Genomic DNA, 25,756 nt, shown 5'->3' on the forward strand with positions numbered 1-25,756 from the left:
CAAAAAAAAAAAAAAAAAAAAAAAAAAAAACACACCCATCAAAATCAAGTAAAACCCATCTAAAGAAAAAACTGCAGAAGACTTCAAGATGGTCCAGTGTTCTGGAAAAATGGTCTTTTTTTCCTGCTATTGTTCTAATAGAGACTACCTCTCTTYCATATACTGCCCCATAAAATAAATCATTTGGTTTAATGATTCTCATATAGCCCTAATTCTTTGTGTAGGCAAGAGAGAGGTAGAGATTATTGCTCCCCTCTCTTCCCATCTTATGCTAACTGCAGCTTGGTTTTGTCTCAGCATATGGCCAAAGTATTTAAAAGGAAATACAAAGGTGTTTGTTAATGGAAAAGCAAGGCTGTTTTCCACTGATTGGATTCTTCTAGGGAAAAGGAAAGGTGTTCTTCGGATTTTTTTAAAATAAATATAGATTTGTACAAGGCAGCAAAAACATGTTCGTRTACCTTTACATCTTGAATCCTCTGCTTCAGGGTTTCTATCATGTTATCCTCAGGCATTTGAGCATCCAAGAGCTGCGTGCACTGCTCCTCGTGTTGTTCTAACTTGGCTGCTGCCTCAGTGCATAAAGTGTCATAGGGCTCCCAGAGCTGCAGGACAGCTTGYGCCGTCCGCAGCTGATCGGTGATGTCTTCATTTACTGAGCTCCACCTGMCAACACATCAGATGACGATAAGAGCATTTTCCTTGGAGATTCTCCTCTTGGATCAGAATATGATTTGATGCAAGATTCCCAGAGGARTCTCCTTGCATTCGTGCCCATGTTACGGAAAGCTGCTGACATAACACCATTTTGTGTTCTGTGATCCATCACAAAAACACAGCATCAGCTACTATTCTGAACCTTCAGACAGCTGAATAGTCCCAATATAGATTTAAAAGTCTGACAGAAGTCCAAGTCCTGTCTCATCAACTTTTTTTTTTTTTTTTTTTAATATTAATAATGCAGAGTCCCCTTTGCAAGCTTACCTGGTGTGTGCCTTGTTGCACTTCTGTTGGATAATCTCTGCAAAGGAGGGGGAGCAGTTCTTCTTCAGACCACTGGCAGCAGCCTGGAGCTTGGCCCAACTTTCTTCACTGTTCTCTGATTCATCTTGAAGAGACTGCAAAACGCATTACTGAAATTAGTTGTGGAGATGAATGACCTAAGCATAGCCTCTCCTMTAGATTAATAGGAATACAGTAGCAATAATGCCACCCATATTTGCAGTGCAGAATAAAATGTTTGTGAAAGGCATAACATCTGATCTTAAAAATTTCAAAAGTACAACTGAGGTAAAATGATCCAGGTTAAAAAATTGTTTAGGTGGGCTATTTTTTTGTTCTTYGAGGAAAAGTTCATTTTACAAACCCGCAACCTTGAACTGATTAACCTAATCTACTAGAAACCAAAAATGTCTTATTTTAAGCCATGGTTTCAGGGACATTTCTATTGGTGGCAAAGCTGGCTTTACAGCTCYTTATACAGGTGATTGTAGGACCTCACCAAGGGCCATATCTGGGAACCAATTCAGATTAAAAATAAAGAGGTTGCTGGAAGAAAAGGAGGAGAAAGGTGCCAATTGACTGCAAAAAGTCTCCAATAGACTACATGTCCCCAGGTCGCGGTGGAAAGTGTTTGCACAGACTTCACTGTGGAGAAGCATACTTGGGGTTCATAACCTCAGTTTGCTTTGCTCTGGTTCCGACATGACTTTAAAATGTGCCAAAATAGGCTTCATTTAAACTGAAACAAGAAGTGCCCACAGAGCCTTTCAACGCTAGTTTAAAGCCAGGTAAGCGGATTTTAGCTGAATCTGCAGAGCACTCCAACCCAGGGCCAGCCTGACTGCCCCACTTGGACTTGGCAACCGCTACATAGAGCGGCAGGATGATCCAGAGCATTTATGCCAGGCACCTGTGCTCCCTGTACTGCCTGCACAGGCACACAGGTGCCTCTGAAGAGCCGTTCAGAGCCCACGTGGGAAAATCCTCCTTTCTGAAGSGCGACTGAACGGCCAACTCTGCGCTGGAGCAACAGGAAACACCGGGCACAGGGATCCTCCCTTGCCCCCACTCAAGGCAGGACTGCTGTGGGCCCGTTTGCTGTTTTTCTTCCTGGTGTCACAAGCCCTCATTCATTTCTGCACGGTGGCCCAGCATCGGTGGGTGGGGGCCTCCTTCCAGGCTACGCTGCAGCCTTGCGGCAGGGCATTCGCCTGGGAAGCACGAGTGATGGGACATATACTCTCCTTGGCCAATGAGCTGAGAACCAACATCTTTCACCTCCTTGGTGAACAGTGATAACCTCTAGGCAAGCCTATACGACAACAGCATTACCTTTTCCTTTGATTTTCAGCTAAACTGCTATCCATGTAGATTAGACATGGACAGAGCAGACCTAGTGGACAAGGCCTGATGGTGGAGTGCACATGTCCACCTGGACTCGGCATTGCAGTGGAGCATGAGGAGCTGGTACTTCACAGGCAGAGGCCTCCAGGCACATGCAGCAGGCTGAATAAAACATCAAGGACTTTTGCAGTCCAAAACAGAGGCACTGCTAGATTTCTCTCTTGAACTCTGCTACCTAAATTACACCCAAGTTGAACTTACAAGCCAAATAAAGTGCAAAGTCAAAAAACAGTCCTCTGGTGGTGAAAAAGAAAATACACCTGACTTCATTGGCACACAATAAACAAAAGGTTGCTTGAGAGAAAAAATTCTGTTTTTTTAAGTGGGTTTTGTTTGTTTAAAGGCACAGAGGGAAGCATGAGATTAAGACAACAGCTTTTAACCTCAGTAGATTTACCTGGAGAGTTTTGACCTGTTTTTTCAAAGCTTCTAATGACAGCACAGAAGGTTTGCACTGGTCTATGCAGTACGARTATCTTGTCATCATCAGACTGACTTCTCCATAAGCTTCATCATACAGTCTCCACTGCTCCAGTATTGCCTGCATGGAGGTCCTTAACTGTGCAACCTGCAAACAGATCACTTTTGTTATTGTTTCCTGGACAATGCTGGAATATAAATCACTTTTAAGTTGACTCCAAAATCTCAGTTCAATGCTCACTTCATGACAATCCACAAAAATTTCACAAGTTTGAATATTTTCCTACTTTGTAAGTAATCACGTAGGCTTCAAAGCAAGCAGTAAGCAGTATTCTGGGTATTAGAGTGCACTAAAAGAATTTGCTGTAAATAAAATTTTAAACCCGAGTTCAAGGTAGCTCGTTTCTTTCAGCAGAATGACAGAAGCCCCAAGAAAGTAAAATGTACTGAAATGAAGAACTGCTTATTCCTTGCTGCCAAAATCAATCTGAAGAAGGACAAAGCAGAGAACTTTAGTCTTGTTAGGAAACTGATARCTCAATCAAGTTTTATTTTAGTCAGAATTTCAACAGAAAGTGTTTTGTATGGAAGACGCTGCTACAATACTCTCAAGAGCCATCATGCCCTTTATGTCGTTGTGCTGTAGCAATGCAGACTAGCCAGAAATATAATCCAGGAATTTCAGGATTCTCATAGGCAACRGCAGGATGGATTTCCTTACTGTTTTCTCTTTGCCTCTTTCATTACTACAGCCATTTAAACTATACTGGCACAGGCAAGGTTTCCACTTGCCACGTTCTCYTGGACATTACAAAAGCAAAACGGCAGACCTACTTCAGTGCAATTTGTCATTTTTGCCTTTCCATATCAGGTAACCACACGAGGCATGTACTGGGCTAGACAAAACATTCACCCAGTTCAAAATCTGCTTCTAGTGATGCCAACACCAGATGCTTTGAGAAGAGCATGAAAACCAGGCAAACAAACATCCAGCAAAGCCAGATGCCAGGTTTCAATTCTGACTGTGCCTCCACCCAACAGGAGATGACGACACTTCTCTGCCACGGCGCATGCAGGACAGCCTGCACGTATCCTCATTCGAGCCAGGCAGGAGTAGACGGATTAATGATCTCTAGTCTCATTTGAATCCTGGTGTAGGTGGGGTGAATCTTTAATTCTGTCAGTAGCCTGAAGCTAATTACTGCCCACGCAAGATGGAAAGATGCTGAACTCGTGAAATCTCTCTGAGCCAGAGTCATAGCCCTGAGATCACCTTTCGGACAGTAACGTCATGGTATCCCACCTTGCTTAAACCTGTATCCAAAGTCATAGCCAGGCTCCCGCTGAGGCCAGTTGTCTATGAGAATAAACCTGCACTCAYACTTTCATTGCACACACACACGCTGTTAAATTATAAGAATATTCTGCAGTTTCTAAGTTCAACACTTAAGTCATAAAAATACTAAAATTAACATGACTCACAGCAGCTGTAAGAAGAAAAAAGAACTACACTCYTAAACCTGCCAATTTCAATCCTGAGCTCCACACCAAAAGCAAAAACTTTCATCATGTACACACAAAAAAATGCCCCTGCTCTCTTGCTAACAGCCACATCATTCTTGTTGCAACTTGAAATAAAAAGCAGCAGCCCCAACCTGGACAAACAGCGATGTGGAAGAGTTCAAGCAAAAGGRGTCCAATCTGATGAAGTTTTGAGGAACAAAAGTAGCTTAAAAGGGAAACGTTAGGCAATTTTAACTACAAATGCAATCACTGTATCACATATAATCCTCTACAGGACATAGCTATTTATTATCACAAATTTAAATCTATAAATGTACTCATTATTACATGTTATTGCATCTAGATAAAAAAGATCAGTTGCAAGTATAAAGTAAATACAACTATACATGCAAACTGCTGGTGAGTCAGTTTGCATGGACTGGGGAACTTGACRGGCTATCCATGAAGCAACTGGAAAATACCTAGGGATTTGAATACAGCAAAAGCAGTCTGGGTGTGGGAAAGAAAGAGTAGGAGGGAGATGGAAAAGCTCCACTGAGAGAGGAGCAGGAGCAGGCAGCTTCCAACAGCATATTACAGGGGAGGAGGGCCCAAGTATGAAGGAGAATTGAACCCAGTCAGAAAGGCTTCCTTTTTCAGTTGACAAAAAAAAAAAAAACATTACTATTTCTTTGTTTTCTTAAATTGCAAATGAGGGTTTGTCCCTCCTCCCCCTGTAATCAAGATGCTTTGAGTCTTTTTTCTTTTTCTTTCTTAAATTTGGAAATGGATTAATGGTTGGCATGGTACAGAATTAAAAGGAAGTTCTTAGGAAGATTAAGATTAGATGTAACACCTATTTTCCATCTTYTTTGCAGTAGCTAAGGCCGTTCCTTGAAGAAAATGAGTAACATCGGTGGTAAGGATATATACTGGAGGGGCATCTTAACATAAGCAAAGTCTATACCTGGCTGACAGCACGATCCCTCATTTCACACAGCTCAGCTGTCCTGAGCGATGCAGCTCCCGGGGTTTGTTCTGGACTGTCCTTCAAAGYCGCATTTTGTTTGAGCTCATCAAGAGTTTTGGATTTAGCTGCAAGTTGATTTTCCAGCTCCTAAAGTAGGGGGAAAAGGGGGAAGATTAGAAAAAAAAATTATGAGACCATATAAAAATTCTCCCATATGAGCAGCTTCAAAACCAACCCTGAGTAGTTCTTCAGCCATGCAAAAATACCACCATTTTGGCTCTGATGCAGAACGCCAGCTCTAGCAAGCTAAGGTAACGTGGGAATAGACTTCTCAGTATGAGGGTCTCTGACATCCTACCAACCTMTCAAGAGTTATTTTCAGCTCCTCTACTTAGCCAGAGGCTATTTCCACCTATGGGAGAAATCCCACTGAAATCAGCAGGGCCTCTTGGGAGAGTAACTTCCACAACACAGTCAGCAAGGTTATAACTTAGTCTCGACATGCTGGCRAAAGCTGAACACGCTTTTGCATGTGTGTAAATGTTCATGCACATGACGGACAACAAGTTTTCCCTATAACACTACACTTCCTCACATGACCTTTTTTAACCTAACTTAACTGTCCCCTAAAATTTTCAAATTTTGACCTCAATTTTAAGAGGCAAATTAATTTTTATGAAACATTTCAGCCACCTGATTCTTAGAACTGGATCTTGGTGGGATCAAATTAATATTTTAGGCAAAGACAGCTAGTGTTTTTCTTCCATCCAGGCCCCTCAATAGGTTTCAGAGTTTCAGACAGACGAGTAACTCGAGAAATAACAGAGCACTCTAGGGAACAACAGCAGGCTACGATGGGAGAGACACACGTAACCATGGCAATAAAAGAACAAATATTCCACATAAAAAAATAGAGAGGGATCACTGTACTGAATGAAAACAGCAGATTATCAGAGTAATGGGCACTGGTTATTGCCTGACTGCCCCTGTCCTAATTTTGATGGAGCTGATGCCTTAAAAAACACAACAAAACTAAAGTATACCCAGATTCTTGAGACTGGTGCAGAGGGAATACATTCTAGGGCAGGATTATAGAGAGTTACTATTCTTCCAAATGGGCCTGTGTAGCTTCTGTGACCACTATCACCAAAGAGCTCTTCAAACTAATGGAATCGATAGCTCTTGCCACAGCTGTGCTGAACCGAGAGAACTATCTCTGTTGGAGGAATTTCAGAATATTATTTCTGCAAAACACTCCAAAATTCACAGACCAACAGGAGATGTACTTTCAGCTGGAGRGGGAGAGGGGGAAACATAAAACAGCAGTTCACACTGATGAAGGATCTGGCTCTTTACCAACTGAACTTACCTTGCCTTAATTAAAATGACACTGTAGTATTCTTCTAGGAAATGGCAATTTCCTTTATATTTCTTGCAAAAACCTGTGCAGTTCATTAGTCTGGATTCAACAAAGTGCTAAACATACTCTGTGCAACAATATCACACATATATAATGCTTTACCTTGCAATCGTCCAGCGTGTTTTGCGCAGAGATCAGACTTGCTGGGGTTTGTAAAGATCTCAGTCGATCACTCTGTGCTTCCAGCCACTTGCCTAGAGTCTGTGCTTTGTTCTCATTTTCAGTAATATCTTCCAAAATGTGTTCCAGATCTTGTATCTGAAAGTTGCAGAACTCTTAGGTCAGTTAAACCTTTGAGGTGGGCAGAAACATGGTTCTCCATTTCATGACAGATTTTAAGATTACAGTGTTTTCTCTAACCAAGGACAAGCCAAAAAAATCTTTGAATGCAACTATTTTGAAAGGAAAAGCTAAAGAGATTCTCTGGCTCTTTAGTACCTGACCACTTCCTTGGGCAGGAAGCAAGGCAGTGTGGGAGCTGGAGCTGGCAGCCTGTGGACCTGACAAGCTTGGGAATCCTGGGCTACCCGGGGAAATTTGTAGGGAGYTGGAAAACCTCATTCTCCCCAAACTCCACCAATAAAGATACTGAGAATCAAGGGAGCTTATGTCTCCTGTCTTCAGTTTTGGGCATCTCTTAAATCCTACAAAACAGCTTATTGATAAAGGTCAGAGAAGAAGAAATAACTTCAGCATTCATTGTGGAAAATTTCAACTGTGCAGAAGCTGAATTTTCTACTTTAAAATGCTTCTGAAAGACTTTCTCATCCAGAAAAAATAGAGGGAGGCTTCTCTCAATGTCCCATAAGCTCAGGAGAGGTACAGACATGAAAGACAGACATGCTAGTAGAGGGATCTATTTCAGCAGCCTCATGGTTACATTTTGGGATGCTGATCTTCTCCTAATCTTCCACATATCTCAGGAGTCCCATCAGCTTTTCCGTGCACTGGAGCACACACGCTTGTGCTCTGCACAGACACCTGATGACGCCCATGTTACACTACGCACCTAGAGTTCCCCTTTCAGCTGCTGATCTTAACATTGCTCCAGAACAGAAAGCACATTTTATCACTCAGAAGAAGCGTGCAGAAACAGAGCAATCCATTTCCAGCAACCCATGCGACTAGCAGCAGGGAACAGACCCTGGCTGTGCATTTACAGCAGGCCATACACTCCATCAAAACGTGGCTGTCAACACTAACTACTTTCTGGCAAATCCAATATCTATGACTAGAAATGTGTGGCAGCTTAATATATCTCTGCTTCTCACTCCTATCTTATGTCATGCAGAGGAGTTGTTTGCTTTCTTGGTGCTGTGTTTGCCAAGTAGGGCCTGGCTGCTTGTACCAACTGGCGTAGCACCTCTCCCTTCCATAAACCAGCCAGCGTTTTTACCTTTTAAGTTTTAGATGTACCCGGTTTCACAGAACCCCTCCAGCTTCCATTTCATTCAGCAGATTTCACTAACAGGTTCTTCTACAGACATGACCTCAAATTCTTCCTTTCTTATAATTATCTCAGTATAGGTTGTCTTTGCTGACACTGCACCAACCATATTTTCTTCATGTGAGGAATCTTATTGTTTCCACATAATACAGTGAGTGACTTGCAGGTTCTCCTGAAGACCAGATTTTGTCTATTTTATCTCCTGAGAGTTACAGGAGAGTTTACCCTCTCAGACCTTGCTAGGACTTAGATGCCACTTGCAACGTACAGGGCACTAGCATAGACAGCATCAAAATTGTGAGACAGAAAGCAATGAAATATGATCAAACCTTTCTGTTCAGGGACGCCTGCAGCCTGTGCCACTGCAGGTTCATCTCCCCAAGGCACTCGGCAAATTCTGTCCTTTCRTACCGCTTGCTTTCCACATCGCAAGTGCTCATCTGCAAGAGTGACTGGTTAACAAAATCAACCATCCACTGTTTAAAGTTCATTTCCATCATGTATTCCTGGAAGAAAAAAATAAACAAAATAAACAAAAACCAATTAGTTTAGTAATTTTAATCTCCCTAGCATCTATGAAGGTGCCAAGTATGGCCTGAATCCTTGGGGCAATCAGTCTCCATGCTTGGCGTTTCTGTGTCTAAGCAGAGACAAATATCTTCTGCAGCCACCCTCTCTGCATTAATCTTGTCCCTCTTTCCTAGTATATTATCTCATTTGATGAAATATAATATCCTATATCCCTGYTCTCTAGGTAATTGGATCCTGACTATTGAATTTCAAAATTACAAGGTATTCCTTGTTGAAAAGGCAGACAGAAACACAGCACAGTCTGGCTTCCTAAGAAAGCAAAGCCTAACAGCGCATTTCCTACTTAACACGTCCTATCATCTAAATTTAAGAGAGAGAGAGAGAACAGGTGAGACAGACGGGAGARCATGAGGAAAAAGAAAGTTCAGCACAGCAGACAGTACTGCCTGCGTTGTACCGCAGGCAGTGTTTTGTGTCATCTTGGAAACAAAGTGAGTTTTTATAAAAGATGTTAATGCACCTTTGGGGCTATTTTGGGAACTCTCATAAGTATCAAGGGAAAGATGCGACTGTGATGGTAGTTTGTGTCCATCCTTGTGACAACTAAACACCTGGCAGAAGGACTTAAAACTTCTTATTTACCTTGTACTTCTGAAGGAGGTTCCTGACTTGAGCAGCGCTGCTTTGGGTATTTATAGGGTCTTCATGTCCCTGTTGTTGTTCCACAAGGTCCAGCCAGGTCATTAGTTCACCAATGGCTTCCCGTGATGACAGTTTTTCCATCTGAAGCTGGGGGTAAAGCATATAATGAATCCTCTATATTTCACCTATTAGAAATATCAAGGAAGATGACATCTTTATTTTTAGAAGGGCTCCAATACTATAATTGCAATTATCTGGTATGAACTTGAAAATGAACTCCGTGCTCCAGAGTGCGATATGATTTAAATTAAAAAAAAAAATAGAGAACTCTCCAGTTTGAAATAAAATTATTATTTCTAACTGTAACGGACTTTCATATAAAACTGTATAGGTGATGGACACATGCAAAATTGCACAGAAAGAACACCATAATAATTAAACCACACTACAATATTGGGGATATTCTGAAAGACAGACAGCTAATTAAGAGGTGCTTTGTGGGCCCTACATAGCAGCCAGCTGAWAGCCAGCAGCAACTTTTGAAAGCAATTATTTAGCTTGAACTGAGAGATGGTCACAGAGCTGTTCCTCACCTGGTGAAGCTTTTCTTGGATGGCTGGAAGCTGTGTTATCAGTTCTCCCCATTTTTGCTCAAACTTTGCCAGTGATGACCTAAGTGCTGCAGTATCAGCTTGCTTCACATGAAACAACTGGTTGGCAGTGCTTACCACAGATGACTTCAGGGAAGACTTTTCATCAACTTCCTTAGAGAATACCTGAGGTGCACAGGAAAAATTTAAACAGAGGGTAAATATTTATATATCTATTTAAATAAAGAACACAATCCTGTTTTCAATCACAGGATGAACCGGCTGAGCAAACTGATTTTAGTAGGTTTGTAAAGTTCAGAAAACTTCAGAGACAACTTAACATGTTCTGGCAACAGATAAAGCTTTCTCCTGCCCCTTCATCTTGATACAACACCAAATATCATCTCTTACTCTGCAAGGACCGGGAACAGRCATCTCCTCTTCACACAGTGGTCCAAGGAGTTACCCGGTCCTTGCGTCTCTGGCTAGCCCTATGAGCCCAACCTTTTGCGATGCTTTGCTCTCCCATTGAGCCAGACTCCCTTTGCCAGATCTCACACCACTGGGGCTGAACAGGTTGTACAAGGAAGCACAGCAGTGGGGGCAGGCAGAGACACAGGCTGTAAGCCAGCATGTGCTTTCCTAGCGGGTCGACTACCCCCATGGCTCTGCAGCTTCTCTGCCGCTCCTCGGCTACATGCTCCAGACTCGCTTGGTGAGTGGGCCATAAACTGGGCTGATTAGCTGCAGCTGGTGTTTGGCATCAGGAGCAAAAGAGGAGCTGCGTTATCATGCTGTACATGCTTAAGAGATCCTGGCCGGGCAGTAATACATTGCACTTGGGAGCTCGCCACAAGAAGGTCATGTTCTGACTTAGGCAACCTGACCGGCCTAGCAGTCTGAAGAACAGCTCTGCGCTGGCTTCCCATCCTCACAATTCCCCACTCAGGTAATGCAGTGGCTTTGGGGCATGCAGCACTTTGCCGGTCAGTGCTACGTTCTGTGGGCAGCTTCCAGGACACGGTGAGTATAAAAACCCCTCACAAGGCTCATTTTTACTCGAAGTCATGATGTATCACCTAAATCTGGCAGCAGAACTGACTTACAAACAAGTTGTTGATGTTATCCCTGACAGTGGGAAGATCTTGTGACACATTGAGAGACTGCTCCTTCCAAAAATTCATTCTCTGCTGAGCAGAATCCAGCCATTTCATTAATTCCTCCGAGTCTCTGTTGTAGCTGCAGGGAGGAAACAAGTATACAAACAGCCTTAGAGTGGTGACATCTCCTAACTGACTCTAGGATACATTTCTCATCCTCTGAGTTGCCCTTCATCAGGAGCCATGCTATTCAAGTACCTATACTGCTACTCAACTCTTGCAGAAACACTGCCACAGCCTGAACTGATACACAACACAGAAGTTCTGCTAGAGGTTCGCACAAGACTGTTCTAGCAGCTCTGTTCAGCTGGCCTGCTTTCTCTGAAAACATCCCCTTTCTATATTCGCTGAGCAGTGAAAAGAGCTTTGCTAGAGGACAAAACCATCAGAGGAGATGGTGTACATGGGAGAATAAGGTGCAGACTACAGAAGCAGAATAAATATCAATAAATGGCATGACAGGCATGCCCTGTCCCCACTGCTGGTCTGGCCAGACTTGGTCTCAGACTGCACAGAACGGGTGCAGGGAGAGCCAAGTTTGGTACATGGGCTGGTGACCTGGGCTGTTGGGCTGCCATCCTGCCTCTGCCTGAACAGCTATGACTGCACTGACGGCTGGGTCGGGCCATGAGAATGGCACTGAGTCTGTTTGGGTTTTGCCCCTCTGGAGAGCTTCAAAATGTAGCTTGAGGCAGCATTTCAGCCATATCTTGAATGCTTGTAAGGTGGACAGTATGTATGTGCACAGATGCACCTTCTGCCTTTGCAGGGGAATCAAGGCTAGATTGCATTTATGGCAGGCCAAAATGCTTAGGGCAGCATGAGCAGCCCGTCTGTAATCAGCTCYAGCGTACGAACTGCAGCTCAATCCAGCTGACTCTCAGCTAGATGTACTGACCTGGCAATAGCAGCAATCAATAAATACTGTTCCTGCAAAAATAAGCAGGAAAAAGGCCTGTTACATAAAGGGAGAAGATCAGCTGAGTCATAATGTACCACTTTTCTACCCACCACTGCTTTTTTTCATTCTTAAGCAAAAGGAGCAATCAAGTTTATTATTTTGTTATCATATTTCAAAAAAATACACATCTATAGAAGGTCAGAAACTAATTTCTAGCTGTTATTTCTGATTGTTTTTTGAGGTATAACCCACCTCACCAAGAGTTTGAGTAACGTTTGAAGTCTGTGTAGTTCATGGCCAACTTTTTTGGTTAAGGACAACCACTGTTCTTCCAGCTTCCCAATCTGGTTTGTTATTTCTGGACAGCTCACAGCAGTCAGCAATTTCTTCCCTTCTTTCACCATCTGGTACAGCCTGGCATGCTTTTCATCAACATTGCTTTTGATTTGCTATCAGAATATGGAAAGTTTACATAACAATAATATTTTAAAAATCAAAAACATGGCTAACAAAACACAYATAATTTGTTCTAACATTTTAATCTCACATCTTTTATTTCACATATTTTATTTTCCAAACTGAATGAATCTGTACTTCATTCCATGCAAAAGGGACATGGATTATTTTTCTCAATTTCCTCTGGATAGATCAAGACAGCTCTGGACATCCTTTCATGTATTAGTCAGAATGACTGTTGTGTTYTGATAGCTCTTTCAATGCTTGCAAACCTCACCCTATGGACAGACACTATCTATCAGATGTAGCTGCAGTGTGTTGACACATGACTGTCCCCAGGCAAAAGTTATAGCCCTTCTGTTCTTAGTAGAGCCTATGGCTCAACCCTATTTAAAAATTATAATCAGTGTAACAAACAAAGCAACATTTCGCTGTTACTACTCTTCATCGGAAGGTCAAAAAGAGAAAAGGGAAAGAAGAAAAAYCTCCAGGAATTAGATCAGTTCTGGGGAGAAAACAGAAAGGAGCAATTGTGTGATATGCAAGCTTCTCACCTCTCTCCAGGCAGAAGGGGCTTGTACAGTATTTATCATTAATAGGGATATCTGTCTCACAGAAATTGTATGTCTTAAGCCTCAGAGAATTTTATTCAATTCTGTCCTTGAAACTGTGAAGCTCCAGTGCTGAGACTCATCTTAACTTCTTCTAAAGCCTTACTACTTTGTTTCTGATAGCTTTATGGAAAAATAAAGACTAAGAGTGAAGAGCTAGTTAAGAACTTTAAAAAAAAAGACAAAGACAAAGAAAACCTGATACCTGCACAATGAATAAATATGCAAACATTGCATATGTCCTGTCTCACTGTGACAGGCATCAAAAGCATTAGAGAGCTGCTATGATTGTAAATATCTACTGTTGAGTTATTTCAAAAGATGCACTGTAGTCCAGACTCAATTTTGGGGGAATATCCTATACTCTCTTTTATGTAATTAGCTACCTCAGAGGATCACAGGAATTCTTTCTGTTGTTACAGTCTRTGAATCTAAATATCAAACTGAACTCAATATAAACCTAAAGACTGATTAATTCCAACATTTCTAATAGAGTGGGTCCTCCAAAGACAGAGAAAGGTCAAATTCTTTTCTCTGTGAGGAGCGCAGATCACTCTTTGAGGATATAACATGAAGTTTATTGAACACTACTTCTTCTTAATTTCATAAAACAACCATAAAGGAGACATTCATCATATGTCATCATAAACTTGATGATGTTCTAAATAAAGGCACAGTTCTGCCATCAGATGTGCAACATCTTTGCAGYTGGAAACAGATCAGGATCCTATCTGCCGTTCTGTAGAAAAGGAATTTTATTCTCTTTGTTCAAAGAGAAATCAGGACAATTCATTTTGAAGTCTCAAGATTTTAGAAGAAACTGCTAAAACCAGTAGGCCTTCTTCTATAACCAGGGGGTCAGATATTTGGAGACACTGGCTTGGCTCTCCTATTCTACAGGTTTTACTTCATGGCATAAAAACCATTCCTGATCTACACAGAAGTGCTCACCTCTAGTCTCCCTGCTGTCCTTGGGATTCACATAACCTGCACAAAATCTTCTTTGACTGCTCTGCTTTTGAGATCATTCCCAAAGTTTTATATCTGGGGATCAAGTTCTAAAGCAGCTAAAGTTATTTGTTCCACCTAGGTGAACTTGTAGCCACCGGCCAAAATTAGCAGCCTGATGCCCTGCTACTTTTAAAATAATGTGGAAGTTTTCAGTATGTATCCACACACAGAAGACACAGAGGAAATATCGCCCTGCAAAACATCATCTCCTCATATTCTAGCTAATCTTTTTGCCAGCTCTACCAATCTACACAAAAAAACAGATAAAATCAGTAGAAGAGACACAAGCACAAAAATACCTGGAGAAGTGCAATCCTTTCCATCAATCTTTCTTCYGTTTCTTCAACCAAATTCACAGAAGGCAATGTAGAGGCAAGTGCCTCTAACTCTTTATTGAAAGCTATGCATTCATCATCAAATCCTGTCCATTCCTAAAAAAATACATTGTGTTATTAACATAACACATATCCATCTCTGCATTTTTGCTACATAACTAGTATAGAAAGGGTTCTCTTATACGCAACTCTTCCCTTCTTCCCTCAAAATTTTACACTGGGTTTCTTTTGATTCATTACCTCCAACAAGCTCTCTAAGTGTATACCATACTGGCAGGCCTTCTGCTCCAGCAATCTGACTTCATTCACCAGCTCTCTCCAGAATTTCTCTCTTTTCTGCAGGATGGAGGGAGCCACTTTTTTGGAAAACACTTGCATAAAAGCCATGTGGGTCATGAGCTTGTGGAAAAAGCCCTGAAAACACAAGTCAAAGCTTAATTTTAGTGCATCACAATAAAGCCTACTTTTTGTTATTGCCATGTTATTGGATTCATCAAATCCAAGTGCTTCTAACATAAAAACCTGGCTTGTGATTTTAATAAGAATCACAATGCTTTCAGTTTACTACATACTAGTTTATCCCAGCATTATCAAAAGTCCTTCTGATTTATCTATACAATATTCTATACTCTAAGTAAGGGTAAACTAAATTATAGTATAGATGATCTGAGTACAATGGATCCTTACTTGAGGGTGCAGGGCTGGTAGGTCTCAGTCACTCTACTGCATTTGCAGTACCTGTGTCAAGTAAAAGACACTTGGAGATTCTTCTTGAGAGATCACACACCCAGAACAGGAGTATGGAGAATACAGAAGAAGTGTGGCCAGTTTCAGGGTCTCRCAAAGCTGGAGGCAGGAACCTTCTACCCCAAACTCTGCATCACCCCTAGATGGTCCATTACTGATGCTTTTACTTTCAGTCAAGAACAMGTGATGAGCTGGGTGCACTTTTTTATCCATACATTTATGAGGAAAATGATCTACATTTATAGCTTGCATTCAAATGAAATGCAAGGATGCTGCAGGTCAGATGGAAGGAGGAGTTTAACTAGCTCAYACTAAACTGTCTATTTATAGATATCACCAGACAGCCATTATCCAGTTTGGTTTACCTGAATGGGAGGTGGCTCTGAGCCATAACTAAGGGTATTAGCAGTTCTAAGAGCTAAGTTGTAGGGCACAATAATCCTTTTGGATAACTATAAGGTTACAATTTAATTTAGTCATGGCTCAGCTGAGCCTTTGAGAAAAGGCTGAATTTGAACACAACATTTTCCCAAAAAAAAAAAAAAAAAAAAGGCAGAGAATACAAGATCACACTCCTAGTTGAAAGATCTTCTTCACTCAGAACTAATGCCTAGCACACCTAAGGACCATACCCCTGTCATGGGCTGTGTGAGCATCCAGAGAGGGCTGGATAGTCAGAGCACAGAGAGAACCTCTTACAATTTCCTTTTACTTCTGTATATCCACCTCAAAGCCAAATCAATGCGTTAATATATGGATYGCAAATGCCTTCTGTATTTGTTCTCCTTTGTAAATAAACTCCTAACAATTTACCTTACGGAGAGCAATCTGAGCGTAAGTAACAAATACCCTTCCAGCGACTCTAGAGTAGTGGTTTAAAGCATCTGGCATCTTGAAACAATTCTTAAGGGAGCTTGAGCTCCATGGAGAGTTAAATCAAGGTCTTCACATGACAGAGGCATTCTCCAGTGACTAGTACTGGTCAGGGCTTCTTGTCTAGCCACAGCATAGTGAGGATGCAGGTGGCTTYTCAGCATCTTCCATCAAGGATGTAACAGCAAGGGTTGCCAAGGGGAGGAACCCAAAACACCCTCCATCCAGCAAAGAGCTGTTACAGGTAAGATCCCTCCATCAGATTGTGTAGGCACAAAGGAGCAGGAGCCTCAGCTCCCAATTCCTAGACAGCATCTTTGGGAACCTCTCTGCTGATTTTTCACCAAAAATTACAAGGAAATGCGTTTTCCTGACACATTGGTATGTTCTGAGGTAAATCAAAGTAATGTTAAATGGACTGGCAAAACTGAGATCTAAACTGACCACCAAGTATTACAGTCCCTCCCCTATGACATGAGAAAGAGTTATTCTTATGCATGACACTGGAGAGAAAACAGTCAGAGAAAATAATGCTTCAGCTCTGCTGATTTGAGCCATGCTGTGATGAGCATGCTATACCTTGTGATTTTCCAGGTGAGACTGTAAAGCTGCTCTGCTTTTTGTTAGCTGCTTCGGATCTTGTGCAATCTTCTCTTSTCCAATAGCAACTAGCTCTGCAAACCCGCGAAGTAAGTTCTCATACTGGTTCTCACTGATGGAAGGAGAGTTCAGCTCCATGTACTTCATTCTCAGAATCCCCCACATGTCATCCAAAACATCCTAGAATAAGAAGAGGATTCAGTGATCCATTAAAGACAGAAATAAATCCTACAAACCTGAGCACATGTGCCCAGAATGCAAAATAACCATCAGCCTTTTGATGCTTAAAATACCTTACTTAGAAGAAATCTTGCTGAATAAAGGTAACTGCAGCGTGCTCTTACCTCTAACTTGTAAACTTCCTGGATTAAGGTGACAGGTAACTGAAATCTTTCCCCATAACCTCTCAGTTTTGCTACTTGGGTTTCAAGGTTTTGCAGCTCCAAAGCACAGGCATCAATTTTCTGAATTAAAGACAAAATAAACTATTAAGAGGAGCGCTGTTCCATCAGACTTTACATTATCATTGGTAGCACAGCAGCTCCAGGGTCTGGATTTCCACTGTGCTACCAATTCATAAATTCACAGTAAGACTTCCTGGTCTAGAGAAAAGACTGTTCATGATACAGCTTATTGGGCTCACACAGGCACAGCCAGGATGGGAGTTCAGTCTGGAGTCTCATGCAATGTCCAATGTGCATTTCTGTTTGCTAACTCAAGAGCATTCATTTAAAAGGAATCATGGCCTCATAAAATACCATTTTTGTCGTGAACTGGGAAGATTCAGTCAGGGCTGGATTGATACAGGCTCTCCCTGAAGGAAGGGAAGATAAGGAATTCTGGCCTTTGTTTCCCAAGAGTGGTTACTTGACAGAATATATCTAAGGCAGCAGTCCTACTTGGAGCTTCAGCATTTACAAATGTAGCTTTCAGCCTTGCAGAAGGTTATGCCTGTAGATGAGGTAATGAGTCTAACAAATTGTAGACTATAATAATAAAAAAAATTGGGGGAATCTCTCTTTGTTCTATCAACAACAGTTTGTTGGCTGATGTTTATCCTGGAGAAGTACAATCTGCTCATTTTTAATTCTCCACTAATCCCTAAAACAGCAGAAGAAAATAGTTTAACTGGGTCGAGTCCCATATTACAACAAAGTGCTCATGACTGCTGAATGAGTAGATATAAATATGGCAGCCCTATTCCCACCGAGAAAAGCTAAAGCTTTGCATATAGAAAGGCATAATGTGATTTTTACTTCACTGAACTATAGGGGGCCTTTTTTGGTCCTTGCTATGATAGTGAGTATCTTTAATCTAGGAGGTAGTAGAGGAACTGGTTCCTCCACTCCAGCTACTATGAGGACTGGAATTAGGCTCAACCATGGATTGGGGCTGTAGTAGGAAAAAATAGAAGGAAAAAAAAAAGTGGGGAGGATATTAGACTCTCTCCTTCCCCTAATATTTGAAAATCTATTTGAGACTCAAACTTTAGAATATATGAAACTTCAACAAATTATAGAAACAAGAAATACCAGCTAGCTCTGAGAGATTTTTTTCTTTGAATCAAATTACCTGTAGCTGCTCAGAAACATTATGTCCACATATTACATTCAAGTATTGTTGCAAAGTAGCTTTTTTCTCAGTTAATTGATCATAGAGCAGCCTGGTTTCATTCTGGAAAAGAAAAAGTATCAGAAATGTATCGCATATCAGGAATATAGTAATATTCAGATAAAATTACACTGCAAATAAAATGGTGAAGTCTTATGGCAAAAGCATATTTTTCTTTTCAAAACAAAASAAAGCCTATATATTATGGGCTCAAAGCAATAATTCAGAAAGGGAAATTCACTGGCCTGTGCAGTGTAAGAAAGCAGACTATTTTGTCACGATGATCCTCTACAACTGTAAAAGTCTGTGAAACATATAGAGATACAAATTCTTCTCCTCTGAAAGGAGAAAATGAGCCCATTAATGGCAACGGATGGAGCTCAATGGAGTCTGCGTAAGCAGGCATTGCAAGACCAGTCCTGCCACTCTTTGGAGACAACACCCTGTGCTCCTCACAGAAACTGWTATTCAGCAGCGAAGAACTACACTGTCGTCACTGACTACATCCTGATGCTAAGGAGTTTGGCTGGACATTGGAAACATAGTTCAAGGACCAGACTTTTCTTTCCTTACTTCAGCCCAAATACTTGATCTGAGTATTTTTCAACAATAGCCAGTAGATTTAGCCCCTCATAAGAACGTACAGAAAAGTTTCTCACTATTTCCATTTGCTTTTTCAAAGAATAACAACAAAAAAAATGCAATTTTACACTGGCTTCCAATACTATGGCACAAAATTTCAGTGAACAGTAAAAGGAAATATCAAGGATCAGATCGATCTCCAAAGCACAACTAGAAGTAGCCCAGTGCCAGATGGGGCACAAAGGAGGAAAAAGCCTGCCCCTCACAACAAATACTATGTGAACAACAGAGCCCATAGCACTGCACTACTCCTACTGCTCCTGAATCACAGGGTAGCAGGAAGAAAACACTGGCCTCCACAGAGTGCAAGTGCTTTGGCCTGTACACAAGCATGCCTGGGATCCCAGACTACTTCCATCTTTTCTTCACGTAAATTTTCTACTGTGATCAAGGCCTCTAAGGCAGTCAGTCCTGTAAACAGTGCTGTAAACAGCAAGATTAATTTGTTTTTTGAGAGGCCAAGACAAGTTTATTTTTTGGGGAGGGAGGAGGGAATACATTATAGATTGCTCATTTGTAACCCAAATGCATTAGCAGTGACAAGTCTAAAAGATGCTGTGAAACAAGACGTGCATTCGGCAGTGGAGTACCTGATAATTGCTATTATGATCCAGCCCAGCTTTCATTGAATTGCTCCTTGAAGCAGTGGCAGCTTGAGTTCGTTCCAGCCGTGCCTGCAAGTTGTTAAAGCACTCGCAGAACACATCTGTGCTCCCACCAGCGCAGGTAATAGACTTTAAGAGATCATCCTTTTTATCACTCAGATCAGCGTGAAGTTTTTGCAGCTCAATAGAGAGAGTCTAAAGGGTTGAAAGAAAGATAACGTGAGTGAAAATGGTCTCTCCAAGGACTCTTGCCATTAAAAGGCGGCAGGACTCAAGTTGTTAAATGTTACTCAAAGACCCAATTCTGTGCACCACCAAATGGCGCGGTGGTGTTAATCCTAAATTATACCAGTGAAAYGAGAGAGATGTCAGGCCCTGTACACTTTGTCGTAACAATAATCTGCTGGGGCTTCTCCTTTCCTGGGCGCTTTAGGACAGTTACCTCGTAAAGAGCCTGCTGCACGGCTGCCTCTTCGGTGGAGAGGACTGAGGTGTTCAGCATCTCCTCCATGTTATTCAAACACCGGCTGATTGCCAGAAGCAGCTCAAACAGTTTTCTGTCCAAATTGGAAGAGACTTCCCCTGCCACATTTTCCTGGGTTAAGGCAAATCAGAAGTTTTCAACGCTTTCTCCCAAGACACAGCTAAAACATGTTCACTTGCACAGAGTTAGAGCTTCAGTCAGCTAATAATAATAAAAGGGAATTAATGAAGTTTGGATGAGCCAGTTGTATGCATTCAACCCTGAGAGCTCCCAAGGCCAAAGTTGGGACTATGATCCCTTGTGTATGAAGAGGGTTGTGGTGTTACAGGTCTCTAATCTTTCAGGAGCGAGCCCAGCACATTTTGCCTTGTCAATTCCAGTACTGCAGAGTCACTGAAATCATTTACAGGTTCCTTACTTAATATAATTTGAGGAGTAACCATCATTACCCACACTGGCTGGTCTGCATATTCAGTAGCAGAAATATTATAGCTGAAATGTCTCTTCCCAAAATCCAGACTTGATTATTCAGCATACTTCATATCTGATGCAAAAGTTATACTACAACAAACCCCATCTGCAATAATACGATTATTAGCTATATTTATCAGTGCTCAAATGGTGTCTTGTGTCTACAGTCCCTAATACTTTTTGCAATGCTAGAACATGCCATGCCATTTGTACCTGCGCGTGCACCACATTTGCTTCTTGACTTATGTCTCCCAGCTGGACAGTGTAAGTTTTCAGTTCTTCCACCGTTGGGGTCCCTGCACTAGTGAACGTGCCCCGGGGCAGCATGTTCATCTTTGTTGTAATCTAAGATTTGGAAAAAGAACACTGCAGTTAACAACTCAATTGAAAATCGGGCCGTACAGCTACATAATACTCCTCTCAAGGCACTAATATAAAGGTTTCAAGGCATTAATATAAAGCACTTGGATAGAAGGGTTCCCTTTTTCCTAGGAAAAGTAAGTTGCTCTTCTACCATTTGGATAGGTTATGCCCTGTTGSGAGTCTAGCTGAATGAGGAGCCTTCAACTCCCAACTTTAATTGCTATCGGTTGCAGTTTTCAATAAGGCAACCCTGCTGCCCACCGTAAGCCTTGCCTGAATAAGAGCTCATATTTGTCCTTTTACGTGACTGATATTCTCCCACGTAATGCAATGATTTCAGAGAACAGGGAATCTAGTCATTCTAAATGAACATGAACAAAAATGTCAACAATAGAAATTTTCCTTTTGCCTAAGCAGTAAAATTCCGCAGCTGGATCTGAATAAACACATAGTGCTCTCTTGCTGGCTGCAGCACTAACTCTGTTTTTGATATATCAGAGAGGAGGCAAGAACACTGCGGTAAACAGCAGAACAAGATTTAAACCAGAGATTCGTACTGACTAAAGTGCTCTCACTTGCAGAAACTGGGATTTAATCTACATCCACACAATTCAGCTGGGAGCTAGCTGCCTTGCTCTCTAAAGGCCACTTGAAAAAAATTAAATAGATAACATCTAGTCTGAATGTTAACTGCAAGACTTATGTTCTCCCATGCTACACCTAATAGTCACTACTCCATGGTCATCTATCTCAAGGTAAAGTTAAGAGAGAATCATGAAAATGGTATGCACTAATAATTTCATCTGGAGAGCTCTTGCACAGCTTTCGGTTATCTAATGAAGAAGAGACAATGCAACGGTGCAGGATGATGCACTATTGCTGTCTTCATTATAACGAAGAGCCTGCAGGAAGAGTATTTTTCTGAACTTAAACAGACCTGAGGTTCCACAAGCTGGCAGAGAGGAGACTTCATCTTTGACGACAGCTCTTGTTGTAAATACTGCCATTTATTACCCTTTTGGTCTTTTGGAGCTGAAGTGGAATCAGCCAGCTTGCTCCTTGGATCAGATTCTCCATTGCTGTATGAGAAAATGTTGTTAGAACAGCAAATACTGAAGCAAAATAAACCACAGTGGATTTGAAGGACTCCTTGTATATGATTAGTTTCTATTGCTCCTGCCTCCAAAACAGAGTGAAGCCAAGTGCATGGCTGGCCTTTAATTTCAAAGCTTTGTTACATTTCTTCCAGCATTTCCCTTGCCTGGATGCACCCAGAAGGCCTGCTGGTCTCCAACATGTGGGCAATCAATCCAGTGCCTTCTCCAAGGTTGCTGTCCACCTCTTAAGCTAAAGATATACTTTGCACAAGAGGGACYTTGAAATATCCACACCTAGGGGGCAGAGCCCTTGTCCGCCTGCATGAATAAAGCACAACAGCAGGTCTCTGCCCTCAGCCACCACAGCTCGTAGCCCAGAGGCACAATGTAAAACTTCCCATCAGCTCCTGARCTATGAACCTGCCTGGAGACTTGCTTGTATAGCAAGGACAACAGCTCGGGCAATATGAGATTCAAAGCCAGCAGCCTCCATCTCTGAAACGACGTTATAGGGAGCAGAGTCCCTCAAACAGTCTCAGTTCTGTCCCTGAAGGTGAATGATCCCAAYGCAACAGTCTTAAAGATGCCTGGGGGATCTCGTATTTGCACAGGGTGAACAGAGATATCCAACCTGCCTCCTGCTGGGCCTGCTTTAGTTTATAGCAGGAGTCAGTCCTGCCATATCAGGACTGACTCTAAACACCAGAGGCAACCCCAGTATCAAGGAAGTTGTAGCACAAACGAGACTGAATTTCTCTAACCTAGAGATAGCAGAAATCTCCCAGCTTCTGCAATTTTTCTTCTAAAGACACGTATCCCTCCACAGAACCTGTGGTGCCATGGCAAAATCTCAGTGGGCTTGGGCAGATTTATGCTACTGAACGTGAGCACTTAATAGCCTTGTTATTTYGTACCTTGGTTCTAAGTTCTTAGTCACACTCTCATCAAGCTGTGGCTGCATTTTTTCCACACAGGACTCAATGAAGTCTATGAGGCTTTTTTGCTCAGCTKGTTTTACTTTCAAATCCTGTGAACAGAGAACAGTGTGAACAGTAAAATCGGTGTGTACCGCATTCGTCTCAAATGACGATCTTGCTTTTCCAATCATATTTTACATTAACTCATTTAGCAAAGAAAATAAAAATAGATCTATCAGAATAAAAAGTTGATTATGTGTAAAGAAGAGTTTACTAAACTAAGAGATTTTCTGGAAAAAAAAAAATACAGAATATGTCAGCCCGAGCTAAAGTTTTAAAAGCAGAAACCCTCACTCATAGTCAAACTAAGCACATATAGAAAGGTAAGGGCCATAGATCGCCATCCTTATGCAAAGGAAAGGGCAAGCGAAAATGGGGTGTTTGCTAGAAAACGAGGTTGAGTTGAATTAATTAAAGACAGCATTCAGTGAAAACAGAGCAGTTTTCAGCAGTTCAGACTGGATCATTTATTCCAGCAGTCTTCTAAGAGCATCAGAAGTGCAAAAGCTAATTTCCAGTTAGCAAAACAGAAGGTAGATCACAAGGCACAGAACATCTTGGGATATTTTTGTGTTAATAAYGCCGTTAAAGTCAGTAGGAGTAAGCCTGTGGGAAAACGTTTGCGAAGCTTCAGCTTCGAATCTCATCTTGTAAAGCAGCATCAGTGTATAGATTCAGACTCTGAAACACRTTAGGGCTTCAAAGACAGGAGATAGGAGCAATGGGTGATAGCATCTGCATCAATATGACACAAGGCAGGTGTTAGGGTACCATCCAGCTTCACAATATTAACAAATATCTCTGGACCCAAAACTCTCTCCACCCTCATCCTCCCACAGTAAAAACTGCAGCAGGTAACAAGAGCCATGGGGGACGTGGAGCAGCCTGCTTCACGGAGGGGCAGGAGGATTACCTGCGGGTGCTGGTGGGCACCGTTGTGCTGCATGGGTGGCTCCGTGCCAGGAACGACACTGGCGTTGTCGGGGTGCACAAGCGTGAGGCCCTTCGAGTCGACCTGCTGCTGGTTTTGAATCTGCAAAGCRAGACCCTGTCATGGGAAGGTCCCCGGGATGGAAAAGGGGCAGAGCCCCAGGCGCAGCGCGGGAAACGGCAGGAGCAGCGCTGGCTCTGGCCACGCACACACTGAATCCRCCGCGCACAACACACGCTGCTCTCGCCCTGATTTCTGTGCCGTTCCAGCTGTTGGAAGTGKGACCTGTTCCTACCTGCTGCCAAAACCCTCGCATTTCCCTCCCTACCAGTGCGTTGAGAGTTACAAGAAGGCTTGTTTCGTTTTTCCTGTTATTGATAATAACTTTCCATTCTTAATGCTTGGCCAGTTTACCTGGATAGTTAATTTATGCTCATAAATTTGCTCATGTCTTCCTGGTACCACACCTAATGTGCAGCACTAACCCCCTGCACGGCTACGTCAGCCCCCTTTCAGACTGTGCTGCTCTGGCACTGGAGACCGCAGCTGCCCGTACTGTTATGAACACCSCAAATGGGCTTCTCTGGACCTTCGCAGAGCAGAGTGGGAATTAGTCCTGAAGGGAGGAGATAGCATCTCCCGTGGTGGGAAACTCAGCAAAGAGGCTCAGTGCAGAAAGGGTTCACAGAAAAACTTATTTTGCCCCCTGCTGCAGGAATCCCTTCCAGAGCCAAGTGAGGGAACGTGGCACAGGAAAGCTCGCAGTGTCACTGCCCTTAACACACATGTTCTTCCAAGAGAGAGTTACTGCTTAAAGGCCTGTCTGCTACCATACAGTCATAGACAAACATCGTGGCATTTCAGAGTTGTTTTTTTTGTTAAAAAAAAAAATAAAAAACTCTTTATTCTTCTCCTGTATTCCTCACAAAATCTTGACCTCTGTCACTGAGCACTTAAAGCAGAAAAGACGTCTCTCAGAGACTCATTAAAAACCCCATCTCTTGTTGCAAACGACAAATAATTATACRGCACTGTAAACTGTAATAACAGCAAGTCTGACATTTCTCACTGACTGTCCTCCCTTCCCTGCTTCACGTGGTGAGCTCTAACTGTTCTTCTGCAACTAGAGCACGTAAAAGCACTGTGATGCTCTCACTCTGCATATCATTCATATACTTTACCTGCTCTTCATTGTATTTGTCCTGAAGCATCGTCTGGACTTTTTCCAAATTGCATTTTACTTCCTTCAGCTTCAAGGAAAGAGCTTCTGTCTCTTGCTGGTGGCCTGTGCTATCTCCACAATCTTCCAGTAGAGAAAGGACCTTTTGTTCAATCTCTGATAACATCACCTAGGAAGGACAGCAGCCAATTATTCACCCTTAGAAGTACAACACTCCTTCCCTGATAACAGCCTGAAGTCAGCACTTACACTTCCCCGGTCTGAAATGAATAGAATTGTATGGGCAAAACCAGAAGTAGCTGCAGCCCCCATGGATTCTTGTCTGATTTATTCTCTTCTTCTTATGAATAATTAAATAAATTGTATGCAGGGTTACTCTTAAAGACAAAGATACTTCAAACAACAGTCTTGGTAGGAAGTTATGTTAACTCAGACACAGAGTAATAAAAAAGGAGAACAGAAATCATAGACTTGGAATATGTCCAAGAAGTTAATGCACCCCRATGGGAGAGGAGGAGAGTGTGCCCATGACTGATCCCATCCCCACCTGAGAGGGTCAAAGTTGGGCRGCATTAAGAGATAAATAGACCTCATTGTGGGGCTGCAGCACTAATATGGCTACGGCCACGTGTGGACCGGTAAGTGAGAGAGAAATCCTTGAGCTATCATTCAGAGTGGGACCTGTCTGTCTGTCTTCTAATCACATCATGGCTTTCAGCCAGAAGCGTGGCAGGATATGAAAGAGTAGATTTTTTTTTTTTTTTTTTTTTTT

At 42.1% G+C, this 25,756-nt stretch overlaps 1 protein-coding gene across 1 annotated transcript in view; it reads right to left on the reverse strand.

Annotated features, from left to right (window-relative positions):
• The window catches only part of SYNE2 (spectrin repeat containing nuclear envelope protein 2), a 173,736-nt gene that overhangs the window by 44,526 nt on the left and 103,454 nt on the right, over positions 1–25,756 (reverse strand). The window contains exons 70-91 of the mRNA XM_085315029.1: positions 24,986–25,153; positions 23,787–23,906; positions 22,811–22,923; positions 21,737–21,878; positions 20,650–20,781; positions 19,924–20,076; positions 19,467–19,676; positions 18,196–18,297; positions 16,968–17,087; positions 16,603–16,803; positions 14,644–14,817; positions 14,368–14,499; positions 12,243–12,439; positions 11,036–11,168; positions 9,933–10,115; positions 9,340–9,486; positions 8,496–8,672; positions 6,822–6,977; positions 5,297–5,446; positions 2,804–2,974; positions 985–1,118; positions 462–666 (exon numbers count right to left, since the gene is read on the reverse strand). Coding sequence (XP_085171155.1) covers positions 462–666; positions 985–1,118; positions 2,804–2,974; positions 5,297–5,446; positions 6,822–6,977; positions 8,496–8,672; positions 9,340–9,486; positions 9,933–10,115; positions 11,036–11,168; positions 12,243–12,439; positions 14,368–14,499; positions 14,644–14,817; positions 16,603–16,803; positions 16,968–17,087; positions 18,196–18,297; positions 19,467–19,676; positions 19,924–20,076; positions 20,650–20,781; positions 21,737–21,878; positions 22,811–22,923; positions 23,787–23,906; positions 24,986–25,153 — 3,420 coding nt within the window. The remainder of the gene's footprint in view (positions 1–461; positions 667–984; positions 1,119–2,803; positions 2,975–5,296; positions 5,447–6,821; positions 6,978–8,495; positions 8,673–9,339; positions 9,487–9,932; positions 10,116–11,035; positions 11,169–12,242; positions 12,440–14,367; positions 14,500–14,643; positions 14,818–16,602; positions 16,804–16,967; positions 17,088–18,195; positions 18,298–19,466; positions 19,677–19,923; positions 20,077–20,649; positions 20,782–21,736; positions 21,879–22,810; positions 22,924–23,786; positions 23,907–24,985; positions 25,154–25,756) is intronic.

Source organism: Rhea americana, unplaced genomic scaffold (genome assembly GCF_003343005.1).
Source record: "Rhea americana isolate MKP2758 unplaced genomic scaffold, rheAme1 scaffold_42, whole genome shotgun sequence".
NCBI lineage: Eukaryota > Metazoa > Chordata > Aves > Rheiformes > Rheidae > Rhea > Rhea americana.